The following is a 16,538-nucleotide window of genomic DNA, read 5'->3' on the forward strand; positions in this document are numbered from 1 at the left end:
CTGGTAATAATGTTATGTTAATTTTATTTAATTATTATCATGTCATTATAAATATGGAACGCACGCACACGCACACACACACACACACACACACACACACACACACACACACACACACACACACACACACACACACACACACACACACACACACACACGTGTGTGTGTGTCTGTGTGCGTGTATGCGTGTACAGATTATTGTTCTGTTTATGATCATGAAGTGATTCACATTGCACACTGAAAGAGCATAATGTTTTTACCCACAAGTATATAATTACTATCATAAAACGTTGATAATGTCACAATGCCTTTTTGTTATTTTATGCTGTAATTGTTTCTTTTTAATGAGATGTTTCAGTGAGCTTATACTGTAAATAACACTGATCATGTTGACTTTATATTGCATTGATATTTCATTTCAATTGAACATGTTGAAAGTTTGTTATAACAGTCGTGATGGGACATGGTTTGATTACTTTTATATACAATAGTGCTGCCATGATCTTATCCTTTGTTCACACACAGCAATCTCTGGGTATTGATCTAGTATCTGGATCTACATTTACACATTCACAAGAAACTGATAATTCATTGATCATTTCAGCTCAATTATCACTGGACGTACTCAGGTGTTGTAGCCACTGGCAGGTGCTTGCAACAATAGGTCAGTTCCGGCCATTGTCAGGTGACATTCCGGGACACTACACACTTGGGCTGATCTCTTAACTACTACATGTAAACGGGTGGAATCATTTTAAGGATTTTGACAGTATGAAAAGGAAATGCTTGAATGACTGATTGTTAGGTATCAGCACGGACACTGGTCACAGTTGTGAAGCTCTCCATCCTGGTATTATTGGACTATAATTGTTGAAATATCAGTGTATGCTTCAGGGTGCATTACTGTCAGTCCAAAAGCTGGGGAGCCGTCCAAACTCTCTCAATTTACAGTCAGCAGCTTTGATAAATAATTCCTAAAGTTCAGCCCAGACTATTATCTGTCCAGCTAGAAAACTATGCACATGGCGAAACTCAAATCTGTTTCAGCTAATGTCAGATAACTAGTCCAGTCAAGTTTGGCAGAAGAGTGTTACTTCTAAACCAGCTGTACTATTATAACTATTCTCTAAAGGAACTGGATATAATTTACTGTAAAAGTTTCATACAGTTTCTCTCATTATAGTGGAAATGATGGTCCATCCTAATGCCTACCCAAATAATTTCATACACAATATGTAAACCACTAATTTTTTCCTTATGGTCTGCATACACAATGTCTGATGTTTTTTTTGTTTTTTGGGTGGGTGGGTAGGGGCAAAGAACCCTCCGTGTGAATCCGCCACTGATTCTGGTGCAAAATAAGTCCCCAGGATTGGATGGTTTCGGTGCATGACCTGAGTGATAGTGCTGTATCTTTAACTGATAGTGTAGATTTTTGGACATGCTATCAACTGCCTGTTCGTCAGACCCAGATTTTTTTTATAGGCCTCCATATTATAATGGACTATTGCTGATTGCCGTGTACAACAACATTCACTCACTCATTCACTGTCCCTAACAGCCTGATACATGTTATTGTCCCCAGGATCAGTATCCCCATTAGCTGGTTCATGTCCTCGAGTTACCTTCTCTCATGGTTTTCTCCGAACCCTCTCAAACTGAGATGGATAATTTAATATAAAAGGACAATGCTCCATTATGGAAAGTGATAATTTTGAGACAAAGCATACCTTCCCATTGGCTACTGTCGTGGACACAAGCATACATCACACTGACAAGGCATCCTGTACCTATTTACCCACCAATTGCACCCCTTGGATTTGAATATCGGGTATCCCTTACACATGCCAACTGACTGACATGGATTTCTGCGATGCTGGTATTTCATGACCCCAGGTTCGAGGTCAACGGCCAGTCAGTAACTGCAGACGAAATCTGACACTATTCCCTGCTGTCTGGCCAGTGCAAGTCTATGGTCATTTGTGTCCAGAGCTCCAAGAAGCTTCTATTGGAGAACTAAACCCCACTAAACCCTTCTCTGTCCCTTGTTAGTTGGGCTGAGATTGATGGGGGCAGATCAATGGCTAATGATTGAGAAAACATATATTATTCATGTGCTGCACTTGTTCATTGAGGAGAGTCACGCCCCCTCACACGACCACAATGGCCGGGCACAGGTACTATTGTGTGGCACACAGTCATGACAGATGTGTTCTCATTGACTCTGGTGTAGTGATGAAGATTGGTGGAGGATGGGAGGTCAGCTTAGCAGAGCTGCTGCCCAAAGCTTCCTTGGACTCAGCTGGACTTGCCTGCATCCTTAAGTCCAGCTGCATATTGATAGCACTTACTCATCCACAATAGGATCAGATGTGACACCTACTAATTTTAGCCTCATGAATATTGAGTATGCAGCAGTGCTTTGTCTATGGAAGGGATTGGAGGGGGAAGTATCTCTTGAACTTGTATAAATTTACATATTTATTGAAGGAATAGTTCTAGTCAGTGATTAGAAACTGATTTTTTTAGAAATACACTTTCAGCACTTGTATATTTTTTTAATTTTCCATGTTGTAGATTTTCACTAGTTTGGTTTTTTTTAGACCTAAACATATTCATCTTTAGATTTCATGGTTTTCAGTTGCTACAATGTTTTCCAAAAGTCATGATAAAAAAGAAGAAGGCAAAACTGATATTTTTTTAATTATCATATTACCGGTAACATGAAAAGTGAGGTCGATTCCATAAAATCCTGATAATGGCAGTGCACCAAGAATGTCCTCCACACATTTTACCCATGTGGGGAAACCAATTGACCTTGGCCTGATGAGCAAAACGCCACTAGGGCACTTCACCTCTCCTATTGGATGGAAGTGCATCGCCATAAAATTGCAAGGGTCGACTTTAAAAAAAATGAGGCCAGGTTATGGGAAGTACATCATTTTTTGTGGGCTTTAAACATAAGTAGGCAACTAATAAGGGTGAGATGAACTAAGCAAGTGAGTTACTGCTAGAACGGAAGGCTTGTTATGCAGCCTTTCAGCAGGGTTATTGCGAGAGTTCTTTTATAACTTCCTTCAGTCATTCGAGACGATTGATCTGTGAACCAGAATAACATGATGTTTTTCTTTGGCTAATCACAGAACAGATATGCTCCTTTGTATTCTCCAATTACATATGGGCTCAATGATAGCACGCAAAATTATCTTTTTTATCAGGAATCTATTAGATCGATCCATTTTCATCGCAAGCTTTCATATCGTCGAAAAAAATCCATTTTACATGACAATACTTTCTGCATGAGAGATTATAGCATATATCATGAGTATTGAATAATGCTAGGTTTTTACATTGGCCTCCTACTCATTACGGAGCAACGGTTTGCAAGGTACCATATATTGTCGGTTGTACAGTAAGTGGATATAAACTTCAGGTGACTGTTTACAGTGCTACAGCTAGCACAATGGCTAAGATTATCAAGTAGAATATCAATCCAGCTCATATTCTGTAACATGGCAGTGGTCGAGGACATCCACATAAATTCTTCTCAACACCCAATTCAAATGACTTTTATAGATTTTTCTAACCTGGGTCATATGTTTGTGTATTTCATTCCGGGTAAGATGCTCTTCAGTTTAAACATCGAGGGTACATTTCCTAGGGTTGGTGAGGAAGTTTGTAAAGGGCAACAGCTGTACGTGATCAAATACTTTAACACATGGAGTTTTTTATGACATCCTGAATTCTTATTGCCCTGGAGGGTGGGGAAATTCTGATGGGAAATCAACATTTTGTTCCCTTCTTGCACATAATAGTCATAAAATTCAACTTGATATGTTTAGAAAGGGAGCCGATGTAGGCTTCTTGATTTAAGTTTGTGTTTTCTTTTCTTAGTTCATCATGCTCACATGTTGACTATAATTTGGCTTGGGAAAACTGTATTCGACATAATAAGCACCCCGCTCTAATAAGCACCCACAGCGATATTTGCTAATATATTGCCTAGTGAACAATCCCAATTAGCATTCCTTCCGATTGATCAATGTACACAAGACTTATTTATTCATAAATGATACGCACTCGTGTGTTATATGCACCCTTAATTATGGGAAATTAAGTTCTAGAAAAATATATGTTGTATATCAACATTTCAGGCTGTCAGCATAATCCACGAAATTTACGATCTTTCAACTCTGTATATTTTTCACCTAAATAATATTCTAATAAGAGTCCTCTTTTTCTAATTTTGAGAGCGCCCTTGGCGCTAATTACGTTGAATACGGTACTTCAGTTCAACAGACTTTGAGTTAACCTGAGTACTTCTTTTATCGCTACTGAGACTATTGTGAGCTGAGTGTTCTCAATATATTAACAAGAAATTAGAAACCTGAGCCTACTTGCAAATGATTCTGTGATAGTAAGGTTTCCAATTATCTATTGTTGTTATGCCAGTACATAAAGTATTGAGTATCATGTGCTATTACAAATATTTACACATGCCATGTTCAGTATCCACATTCAAATTATATAGTAATGGATGACAAAGTTCAGAAAATGGAGTGGTTTGCACGGGGCCTTTCATGGCCACAGTCGGAACATGTGGTTGGCATTTTCCCTGGGACATCATTTGCTGAGGGCTTGCTCCATGCTGGGCTGTGTCTACAACAGATATATATTTCATAGGCGCAGCCGGTGTCGGTGGCTAAAATGTCCCGATATGCAATGACAGGCATGAATAGACAGCTGACAGATCTATCGGCCCACATGCAATGTTCATCATGATACATGGCCTCATGGCTGCATGAGCCTCACAGGTAGGAATAATAAATCAGTGATGTTATTTCAGCTTATCTGTTCCGCTGGAAAGCTGACTGGTCTGGACTCTTCCAGGCATGAGTAGGGATCTGAGTGTGCCCCCTGGACCATAAACCTATCCCTCTTCCAACCACCCCAAGGCTCGGCCTGGGGGTCAAGCCATACTTCACTTTGTAGATCTAGCCACCACTCAAAGTCCGTTCTTTGTCATTCAAAACTCGAGGATAAATGTCCCTGAGAAGACAAGCTTGAGTTTGATGGAGTTGTGATTGCTGGTGTGGACACACTATCTATAAATACCATGGTTAGTGTTCGTTCTCCAAGCTACAACCTTGTGTCCCCTGTGAGAAATTCCACAGATAAGGTAAATTCTTCCCCACAGTATACATGGTAAAGTTTACATGCTGGTTAGGGGCTAGGCCCTGGCTGATGCACTGCATTCTTTGAATATTTATCCGAGTTTGTTTGCCTTTTCAAAAAGTATGTCAGAAACTGTATCATGGTTCAATATACCCACATCGAGTATCATGGACAAGGTTTCCCAGCAGTCATTAATATCTGCATGTCAACCATCAATAACTTGCTGGCCCTAAGCTAGACTTGTCAACTGCTATGAGATCAGTTGGGCTTTTGTTACAAGTTGAGATACAAATCACTCCCTTTAAAAACCCTTGTCATGTGGAAGTAAGCTTTCATTGAAATTCAGGTTTAGGGCTGCTACAATGATTGTCAGTGTGCGTATTGTACCCAATGTTGATAGTCAACAAAAGCATTTCTCAATTGAAGAGCGGAGTTTGTCAATGGGAGAAGGGTTGTTTGACCAGGAATCGGAGAGGCCTGCACAACGGTGCCCCACACTCCTCCTCCAAAAACGGTGTGGCCCTCTTTCTGCAGGGTGTTTAACTGCATGAACGGACGTCTGCCTATTTCGTCTCCACTTTCAAGGCAGATCAATCACCTAACACTCAGCCTTTTGATTACCCAAAATGTGATTGGTTCTTAAGTTCACTGCCCCGGGTAGAGAACAAGCCAAGAAAGAAATCTTTTGTCTTTTAATGCATCAGCCAGAAAGGCTTATTACCCACTGGTGCTTTAATGAACATAAGAGGAAGGGGAGAAGGCGAATTCCCCATGCTAGAGTTACCTCTTTGTGTCGGTCTAGAAGACCCATTGGCATTCCTACATTGCTTGTCAACTTACCCCAGCTCCTGGCTCTGACTCCCCGTCTTTGTCACAGGGTATTGCCAAACTAAATTGCTCAATCTTTTCCAACTGAGTAAGTGCGTATAGACATATGCATGCATGCAACATATATATGTAGTATTATTAGACTGAGAATCGTTGTGTGTCCATTGTGGATGAATATTAGTAAATATCTACTGATTAATATTGTAATTTAGGAGTATTCTGTGTTGTGTGATCATTGGGTTTGAGTATGAACTGTGATCCAGTTCATTTGGGTTTGTGTGTTTCATCATGGTCATAGTTGTGTAGATTTAATTAAATTATGGTGATTGGTAATATTTATTACAGTATTATCTAGTGTAATTTCAGTTTTCATATGTCTCAAATTCCTGTGACCTCTTTCGTCACTTATTCACATTTTGGAATAATACTTTTACAATAATTTGATCTTGTTGATAGGAAAATATGGGACAAAATATTTTTCATTGCTTGATTTGACTTTCCTCTCCCGAGAAAATGATGCTATTGATGTAGGTGAGGGACAAAGGCAGTATCATTACTCGTTGTACTCCAAATATTGAATTATTCCCAGCTGTCTGATGGTGAGGTTTGTTCAACAAATGTTGATGACAAAATTATAGATTTATGTTTCAAATTTTGTGATAATTTATACTGAACATATGTGCTGAACAGCATGACAAGATGTCTACCAGAACAGATGTCTGCTATTTGACCATGACATGTAAATGATGTATGCATCATACTGGATGTAAAGCATCAATGCAACATAAAATATATTGTCATTTATGTTTTTAGAATTACTAAACATGAATAGGCATAATATGGATGCAACAAAAATATGCTTGATAGACATCTATATTTCTTCAGGATATACATATGCAAACATGTAAATAATGAAATTTGAGACATTCTAATTATTAAAAAATACTTTTGTATATATCATGATATATTGAATATGATCGACGTTGCATATATTTGCAGCAATTCATGTATATAGACAAAGGAAAGTTTTTTTTGTCTGGTAACAAAAGATCAGAAAGAATTTATTGAAAATATTAACAAGTGCCTATAGTAAGTGGAGTGTAGAAATATTTTCGGTCTAAACATGATATTGGTAACATATATAGGTAGGACACTGTGACCTCAAACCTGTACTTTTACACAAATATTATGTCTTTCATAAGTAAACATTTATGTATGTGCGATAGACACTAAGACCTCAAATCTGTAATTGCAAAAACACAATTTATCTGTTGAAATTATTCAAGTGTCATGTTTAGGAGAAAAGTAAATATATGCACCTGACTGCATAGCCCTATAAACGGGATAAGTGAAAACTTGGATGTATATCTGCCAATAGGACATATTGTCACAGTTAGCATGTTGTGGCTGATGAAGAATAACCAGGTGGAATAACTATCTATATTAGAGAACAAATGTTGCCCATGGTATGTACATAGTTTATTCTGCTATGAGGTAATATTAACTTATCATGCCTTTCTATAGGGGAATAAGATGTGTTTAAGACCTCAGCTGTGCAGAGTTGCATACCTTATGCATGCCAGGATTCTGTGATATGGGTTTGAATCCCAGATTCATCCCCGTTATGGGCCTTGGTTAGTCTGCACCATACCCATGCTTGTCACCAGAGTTGTCAACGTCTATGACCTGCATCGCTTTGGAATTTATCAACATTAAGCTGACATACTGTGATATGACGGAAATACTGTATCATAAATGTATGATAATACTACTATTATTAAATTGTGTATGAGAAGTTCTACACGTTTACCTACTTGAGGTTCAAACTCTGGACCTCACTGCATCCATTCAGTAAACCATAGTCAGTCAAGGCCTCGACCCTGTTGAACATGTTGAAAAAGATAGCAACAATTCTTTATTCTTTTGTTCTACACGTTTACCTACTCTAGGTTAAAACTCTAGACCTCACTGCATCCATTCAGTAAACAATAGTCACTCAAGGCCTCGATCCTGTTGAACATGTTGAAAAAGACATGTGTGCTCTTTTTAATTGGTGAGGTGAAATTGGATTTAACGTCGCGTCCAAGATTATTACACTTATATAGCGACGTGCATGTACGTGTGTGTGTTTGTGTGGCTGCTTGTACTAGTCCGGACTGATGCCGATTTATAGTGCTAGCTCACTGAGATACCATGCTGCAGTTTAACATGAATACCCCACTCAGACACAGTATACTGACTCCGAGCCGACCAGTCCTTGTTTTAGCCCCTTAATGCCGAGCGCCAGACAGGGTAACAACAAGTACCATCTTTTAACGTCTTTTGGTATGACGCGGCCGGGGATCGAACCCCGGACCTTCCGCTCTCCGGGCGGACGCTCTACCACAAGACCACGGAGGCGGTCCTTTTTAATTAGCATTGTAATTGGAATCAGTTTATGACTCTTGTATAAATGGGTGGAAGAAAACATATGAGGTCAAGAAATTGATCCTTGCTGCAATTGGCTCTGCGTATTTTATTCCTTAAGACCAGGATCTACTTTTCATAGGTTCAGTCCCATATCTACCGAGGTCGTGATCCTTGGTCTTTCTGCACCGTCCAAGAAATTGATGGTTTCCACAAAACGGTAAACATCTATGAACTGTGTCACCTTAGGACCTTCCACATAAGGCTGTGATATTGTTAATATACTGTTCCACATACATGTATTCAAAGAAGCGTTAGACCCAATTCACCCACTTGTAGTGCTTCTAATGCTTTGGAAATGAAAGAAATGTAGGATTCCTGGGATGTTTGTTATCATCCGAAACTCAATGTGTTTGTAGTTTTACGATAGTTGTAAGTCTTTGTTAAAGGATGTCATTACGATGGTTGTGGCGCTACAAACAGTCAGGGCCCTGCGCACTCAGGACCAGGTGTAGGCCGGTGTGCCGCTGGGGTCTACTAGCGTTACAGCCACTGCATATTGGGCATTGTGAATTGTGGAAATTACTCTAACAATCCCTTATCAGAATGCCAATTAGGATGTTGACATGCATGAAGCAATGTGAGTCTGTTAAAAGTGAATACAAGGGGCTGGCTATGTTAGGAGCGTTATCTTTATGATGATGTGATGGGATAGTTTGAACAGAGTGGAAAGTGGAGTGTCGAGAGCTTCAGGTTTCTATAATTTTTATGAATATAGTTTATCTATGTCCTGTTGTGTTGCTATGGAAATGCTACAAAATATTTTAGGCAGTATTTGTCACTTTAAGATATTTCTGTTTGTCATTTTAGTAGACGTTACTAGAACATACAGCTGGTTGCTTTAGTTAGTGTAGTGGGTTTTTCAATATTCCAGCAATGTCATGTCGGGGGCCACCAGGAATGGCTTCACACATTCAACCTATGTCGAGAACAGAACCCAGGCCTTCAGTGTGACGAGCAAATGCTTTAACCACTAGGCTACCCCAGTGCCTCCATAGTTGGATTAAGTGTGTAAAGCCCTTAACGAAGACATGCATGTTATTGAAATACCACGACTGCCGTGGAGGAATGTATGTCATAATTGTATTTGTTCTTTTGAGAAATGTGATATGTATTCTAAAGAGCCATTCATTGCAGGAATCACTCAATTGGGATTAAGGGTTAGAACTGCTTTCCAGCAACCTAGGCTGGTCGTAAGAAGTAACTGGATTGGGTGGCCACACCCTGTTACTTCGGTGATTGCCTGTCCTCGTAGCCTGACGGTGTAGGCCATTGCTCATAATATTAATCACTGGTTTGTGTGACTCCATTGTTTACAGGCTGCTCTCATAGCTGGAATATTGCTATTAACTGTGAACATTGAAAGAATCTGCAGCATACATTCAGAATTAGATTGTTTTCTAGCACATGTGATTTACACTTGACTTTGTACCTGTTTATCTTTGTTCATATTTAAGATTGTCTTGTTCTTTTTCAGGCTTCCACTTAAGCGGAACGATAACAGAGCCTGCCAAACCCCTTTTCTCAGAGCCAGAAAAACCATACCAAGTATCAATAAGTTTTGACAGGTGAGTTGCCTTGTCTACATACAGTATACCATTATGCCTGCCATTTTGTCAACTTGCTACAGTACTGGGTTGTTATGAACTGTGGTACGACCTGTGAATACACAGTCTTTTAGAAAGTGGTCAAATGTAACAAGTATTATGTTTGGGATTACACTTTCTAAGTGGAGTACAAATTCTAGTACCGTATTTTCTTGAGTATAGTGCGCACCCATGTATAATGCCCACCCCCCTCTAGCAGATTCAATATTTTGGGAAAAAAATTTGAATACCAAGCGCAGAAAAAAAATGACACCGTACCCCTTTAGTGAAGTCCGGCAAACAAACAGGTGATGAGAAACTTTGTCAGTACAAATTCGAAATTTGAGATAAAAAATCACCAGACAGGTTGATTTACTGCCAGACAGTGTAATTACATGATTAATTTACGTACTTCAGTATGGATTTGTTGACATGGTTTTTCCGGTGTTACGTGCTCACGATAATGTCTTTCCATGGGGGAAAAACATCAAAACTCATTAATTCGTGTATAATGCGCACCCCCTTCTACACAGCTGTGTTTTTTGGAACAAAATGTGCGCACTATACTCAAGAAAATACGGTACTCTTTTGGGTGAAGTACAAACTTGAGTTGGTACAAACTGGTTCATTACACCATCAATGTTTGGCTGATTACTTTTGTTTGTTTGTTTGTTTTTGTTTGTTGTTTAACGCCGCACTCAGCAATATTCCAGCTATTTGACGGTAGTCTGTAAGTAATCGAGTCAAGGCCAGACAATCCAGTGACTGACATCCTAAGCATCAGTCCACGCAATTGGAATACGATGTCATGCATCAACCAAGTCAGCAAGCCACCCAATTCTGTTAGTTGCCTCTTACAACAAGCATGGGATGCTGAAGACCAATTCTAATCTGGATCTTCACTGGTGTGGCTTGTTACTTCACTAGCTGTATGCTGAGGACTTTGCTAAAAATTCTGTCTTGGTTCTGATAAATGAGGAATAAACATATGAAGTAGTATTTCAGAATAAATTTATCTTCTGACTCTGATCCTTAATCTTCAAATCAAAGCCTACCATTTGTGTTTGGTCTAAAATTTATTACATGATAATATTAATGAAATATTAAATACCCCGTAAACAGATTTATGACATTTTAAATGGTAGCTATCCTGTGTGTTGTGTGCAGGATATGACCACCTTTATAATGTGGAAGTAAGGAGTTGAACAGGAATCGCTTCTAATCATCATAAAAGTGTTAGAGCATGGCCAATCTGTGGCAAGTTCACCTCTCCCAGGATCAGTTTTCAACAAAAACTTGTAATTGAATCGAAATGTGACACCATTGATGTCAGTGACAATTTACTCTGAATGACATACTTGTCTCCGTCTGTTGATGAAGCTATTGACCATGTAGCCCCACCCCCTATGATTACAGCATCACCCACACTACCACCCATTCACCACCCCATTCACCAGAATCAGGGAGTGTAGCAAGGGGGACAACTCTGTCAAGAGGCCCTCTTCATTTTCAACAATGTTTTGGTAGCCAGTCAAGCATGCACGATTCCATCAATACACCTGACTTCACACATTCAAATTGCTAAGCTGTACATGAAAAGTTATCTCCACTATAATTTGTCTATGATGTATAATTAGGAAGATGGATTATTAGCCTAAGAATCCAAGTGCTAACAAGCGTTCCATGTTTGTAGTTCAGCTGTAGAGAAAGCTGTCCTACAGGGGGCGCTGTTCCTTGCTGTGATGGTGACTGCGTTTGAAAAACATTTTTCACATGAGAGAAGCAAGGAAGCAGAGATATCTAGTTTTCCTCAAACTCCTTGAAGCGGAGATGTGCTTTGTTTGCAAACTTTATTGCCGTTTATCAATGTTTATTTCATGTAAAGACCCTTATGATTGAGCCTGGATTAGACGTTGCCTACTAATTGCTTGCTGTTACAATGGATTTATGAGATTTTGGTGGAGAACTGGTTGCCTTGCAGACAAAATGATGCAAACTGCGATTAATTTTGTCAACCAGAAGTAGAATTCATGTGTTTAGTCTCAGGATCCCTGCGATTTATGGTGTTGATTACAACTGCTAATAGAACAAAGCAAACTATCAAGCTTGATAACATTTTTTTCACTTCCAAAGGAACCAATTAGGGCCATTTGTGAACCTGATGATTCAAAATGCAAAAATATGATTTCAGGTTTAAGGGATTGTGTGGTTATTTTCAGCAGTTAATATTTCTGCCATTATGCTCATTGAATGTCTATTATCTTGAATTGAAACTCCAATTATTCGAGAAGCTAAAAATCAATATTTTCTATAAAGCGAACAGTTAGTTTGAAAGTGTGATTGAAGTCAACCAAACGTGTGAGAAGAACCTTATATAAATCATCTGGAAGCAAGAATAAAACATTTCCATCTCAATGGACGCTTATCAAGTTATCATTCTAAGGACTTTCCAGCTCACAATGGGAGACATGGCGATATGAGGTTCACACAAGCACATAAAATGCATTTAGTTTGAATATACTGAATGGCTGTCTGGGCTATTATCCTTACTGGTTTATAAAGACATTTATTGTTACAATAATAATAAGAATAAAGACATTTAGAAATGTTTTGTTGGATGGATTTCTGGCGATCTATTTGAGTTTAATTCTGCGTGCATTTTGAAAACAGGAATGACGTAATGTGAAATAGTTTTATTGTCATAAAGGGGCAAGCTTTATCTCCTAGGTCTCGTCGCATCTGTTTTGTGTTTTCACTTATCCCTTTTATCTGTTTTTTTTTAAAGGAATACTTTAGAGTCTTTCGACTATTTCTAATTCATCAAAGGCAGTTAATATTCAACTTGAATGTGTATTCAAGTTCAACCATGGATCCAGCTCTGGGGCAACCACCTGTTGTCGGGGTATTTTGAAAGAGTTATTGTAGCACATGTGTAATGGGATGGGAAACAAAATTCAAAATTGTCTTTTGATAATAAAGTTTAGGACTCTTAAATATGACTGAATAATTAGACTAGTATTCTTAAATGTAAAGAACAATGTTAAGTTATTACTTTATTGGTTTATGTTTTGTTTTATTTTATTTTTTTAAGGCAGTTTATGTTTCATGTTTAATTATATTGTTGCAAGTATTACATGACTTTCAAATAATATAGAAACTTTGAAACACATTTAACTGACATTTGTTAGCCATTGCTCTAAAAGGTGACTATGCTTGTCGTAAAAGGCGACAAACGGGATCAGGTGGTCGTGCTCCCCAACTTGGTTGATGCATGTCATCAATCCCAATCGCGTGGAGCGATGCTCATGATATCAATCACTGGCTTGTCTGGTCCAGACTCAATTTTTTACAGACCACCGTCAAATAGCTGGAATATTACTGAGTGCGGCGTTAAACGACAAACCAACCAACCAATCTAAAACACGATATGAAGTTGGCAGCATATGAAGCCGGGGGTCAAGTTGGCTTGGGTTGGAGTTCAGTTCTTCTCTTGAGTACACGTTGTGGAATTCATTTTCAGTGCTATGAAATTGTTGTAAATATGTTTGACTTAAGTTTTTTTAAGAATTGCTCACAAATGTGTTTGTTTTTCAGGTGTAAAATCACATCTGTAAAATGTGGCTGTGGAAACCGAGATATATTCTGGTGCCACCATGTGGTGGCGCTGTCACTGTATCGGATACGGAAAGCAGACAGTGTCCAACTACGGGTGCCGATATCCGGTAGGTACTGCCATAGAAGGCTGTGTTGACAATAGAGTCTATCTGGCTACACTAACAAGTACACTGATGGTTAAAAATAGGGTGTCATAGGATTTCAGCAGAAGAATTCTTTTTTGTCACTGAAAGTGGTAATAGTGCCCCAGTGTGTCAAACAATGTTTGGTCATCTTCTATGGGAACATATAGGATTCCATCGCAAGCACCTGTTGTCGCACCTCTATGAATCAATATACTGTGATGTTTGTTTGCAGATTGATCAAATAATAGAATTGCTGTCTGTGACAAAACTACAAATCTACAAGCTTGAAGTAGCTTTTAGTATTAGTTTAAGTATATTTTGTGTTATATGTTCATCTTAAACCAAACTGAATTGTACTTGACTCAGGCTTTGGACAAGTGGATCAATTTGCAGACTGTTACATGATGTTTATAAGCTGAGTTTGCTAATTAAACTGAACTTGACTTGACTCTGGCTTCAGGCAAGTGGCTAAAGTTGCAGACTGGTGTTGTTGTTACTGTCTATTAAAACGTGAAAAAATCCTTGGGGTCATTCTAGATATTTGCTGATGTGAGAATATAGGATAGAATTCTGCTTCCATATAGCAACATCAGGTTAACAAGCATTCACTGTGTTTAGAAAGCTTCTTACAAAATACGACCATTGTATTGTCTTTGTCAACGATGGGGGTTCCTTAAAACAGTACAAACTGATCCAAACGAGCCAAAATATTAAGTTTTTAGTTTTGTATAAGTTTTTTTATAGTGTCAGAGTTATGGATATGGTATCAAATTTTCCTTCAAGTTCAAAAGTATACATTAAGATTTCCTTGCATGATATGTTAACAGGAATTTGTTGTTTTCGTGTCTTGTACGTATAGACAAGTAGTGCACCCTGACTAGACGGTGTCTGCAAAGATTTTAATGTCAACAAATAAATATGTTTGATTGCATTATCAGTGGATTTATTTGCATAACAAGTAATGTTTTCCTTACTGCTCATTATAGATAATACATTTTCAAGTAAACATTGTTGTTTGTTAAAGACTGATGTATGTTGTTGATACTGCAGGATGGTGTTAAATGTTCCTCTCAGTAAAGAAGCTGATGAGCAAATATATTTTTTAAGAAATTGATTGTCACGTAGTTTGTGATAAATGTGTTTTGCATGACAAAAATAGAAATTCTGAAAAGAATTTGTCTCACTTAAGTTAATCTTAAAAACAAATATTTTGGACATCCATTAAACAAAGTTGAAAAAAGGAAATGGTTATCAATTTCATGATAATATTATGCTGTATTATATTTCATATACTGATCTTCCAATATTTGAAATAATATTGTTACATTACTTCAGTATTTTCTTTATTAGTGGTTGCAGATTGAAATGGACTTTACGAACAAATTCAAACGCTTTTTTACCAAGAAAACATCTGAAAAAAACCTCCAGAAATATTTTGGAAAATTAATGTCAAAGCTGAAAAACATTTCATTTGAGATCCTAGGCAATCAAAATATCTGGATGAGTGGGTATTAATGCATGTGTCAGTTGTATAGCATTATCATGCCAACAACAAATTATTTTTTGGTTCTTAGGTTCAGTAAACCATAAATTCAACGATGACAGCCATTTTGAAAATTAAGGATAATGATACTAACTGCAAATTTTTTCATTGCTCTGTGACGTTGTAAGACGATAAGGGCAGAATATTGTGACAATTAAGCTGTGAAGTTTCATAGAATTAAAATGGTTACTCTCTTTAAACTATATCAAATAAAAGATGTTGGCTTAAACTTTAGGTTCCTGTTTGTTATGGTGGCGTCTGTTTTTATGTTGGATGCTCATAAATATTTATCTTTGAAAATTCATTATGGAGCTCTTACACTTGAACTAATTTAAACTGAATGTAGCTTTATGGTTGTCCTCTGAAGGAGGGTTTCAAATTAATCCACTTGGAACTAATGGATGAGCTTCACATTACAGATGAATTTCCACCATAGCTTCACTGAGCACAGTAAAGGCTAAGATAGAGGGGGCCATGTTGTTTTGTACCTAGCTCGTCACCTAGGTGCAAATCCGTTTTTTTTAGTTCGTGTTCTCTGAATTATATCTATGATTGCTTAGCTTTTGTTATGGGGTAGTTTGTAGGTATTTTTAGACATGATAATATTGATAGGTTTTAAATTCTGTTTCCATGCATTATTGGTGATTCAGATACAAGCCCATAAAATGTATTTAAAGTTGAAGTAGTTTATCATTTATCAATTTTTGTTGATGCTTGGCTGCACCTGTTTATTGGGAAATACAAAAGAATTGTACTGAGAGTCTTTTGGTTAAAGGACATTGGTTGTGTAACAATCGGACATTAGGTTGGTTTAATAGTGTCAATTACAAGGTTCAATTTACTAAAAAAGTTTTGGTTACAAAACTCTAAGATGGTTTCTTCCAGGAGTATCCTTGACCTGGTTGATGCATGTCATCGTATCCCAATCGCGTAGATTGATGCTCATGATGTCAATCACTGGATTGTTTGGTCCAGATTTGATTATTTACAGACTACCATCATATCTTGAATATTGCTGAGTATGATGTTAAGCAACAAACAAACAAACAAACCTCTATAGCAGTAACTCTGATTGTTTGTCTAATCATGCTAATAGTGATTGTATGCTACCTAACTTTTGATAGGGATAATCAGATATGTCCGATGTAAATATACACTTGACTTCTGAGAATCATTTTTGTGTATCATGGAAAGATGAAA

At 37.8% G+C, this 16,538-nt stretch overlaps 1 protein-coding gene across 1 annotated transcript in view; it reads left to right on the forward strand.

Annotated features, from left to right (window-relative positions):
- The window catches only part of LOC124116712 (zinc finger SWIM domain-containing protein 5-like), a 43,834-nt gene that overhangs the window by 10,654 nt on the left and 16,642 nt on the right, over positions 1 to 16,538 (forward strand). The window contains exons 2-3 of the mRNA XM_046478150.2: positions 9,947 to 10,037; positions 13,650 to 13,777. Of these exons, the coding sequence (XP_046334106.1) occupies positions 9,947 to 10,037; positions 13,650 to 13,777 (219 nt within the window). The remainder of the gene's footprint in view (positions 1 to 9,946; positions 10,038 to 13,649; positions 13,778 to 16,538) is intronic.

This window comes from Haliotis rufescens, unplaced genomic scaffold, assembly GCF_023055435.1.
Source record: "Haliotis rufescens isolate VD_foot unplaced genomic scaffold, xgHalRufe1.0.p SCAF_2, whole genome shotgun sequence".
Taxonomy (NCBI): Eukaryota; Metazoa; Mollusca; class Gastropoda; order Lepetellida; family Haliotidae; genus Haliotis; species Haliotis rufescens.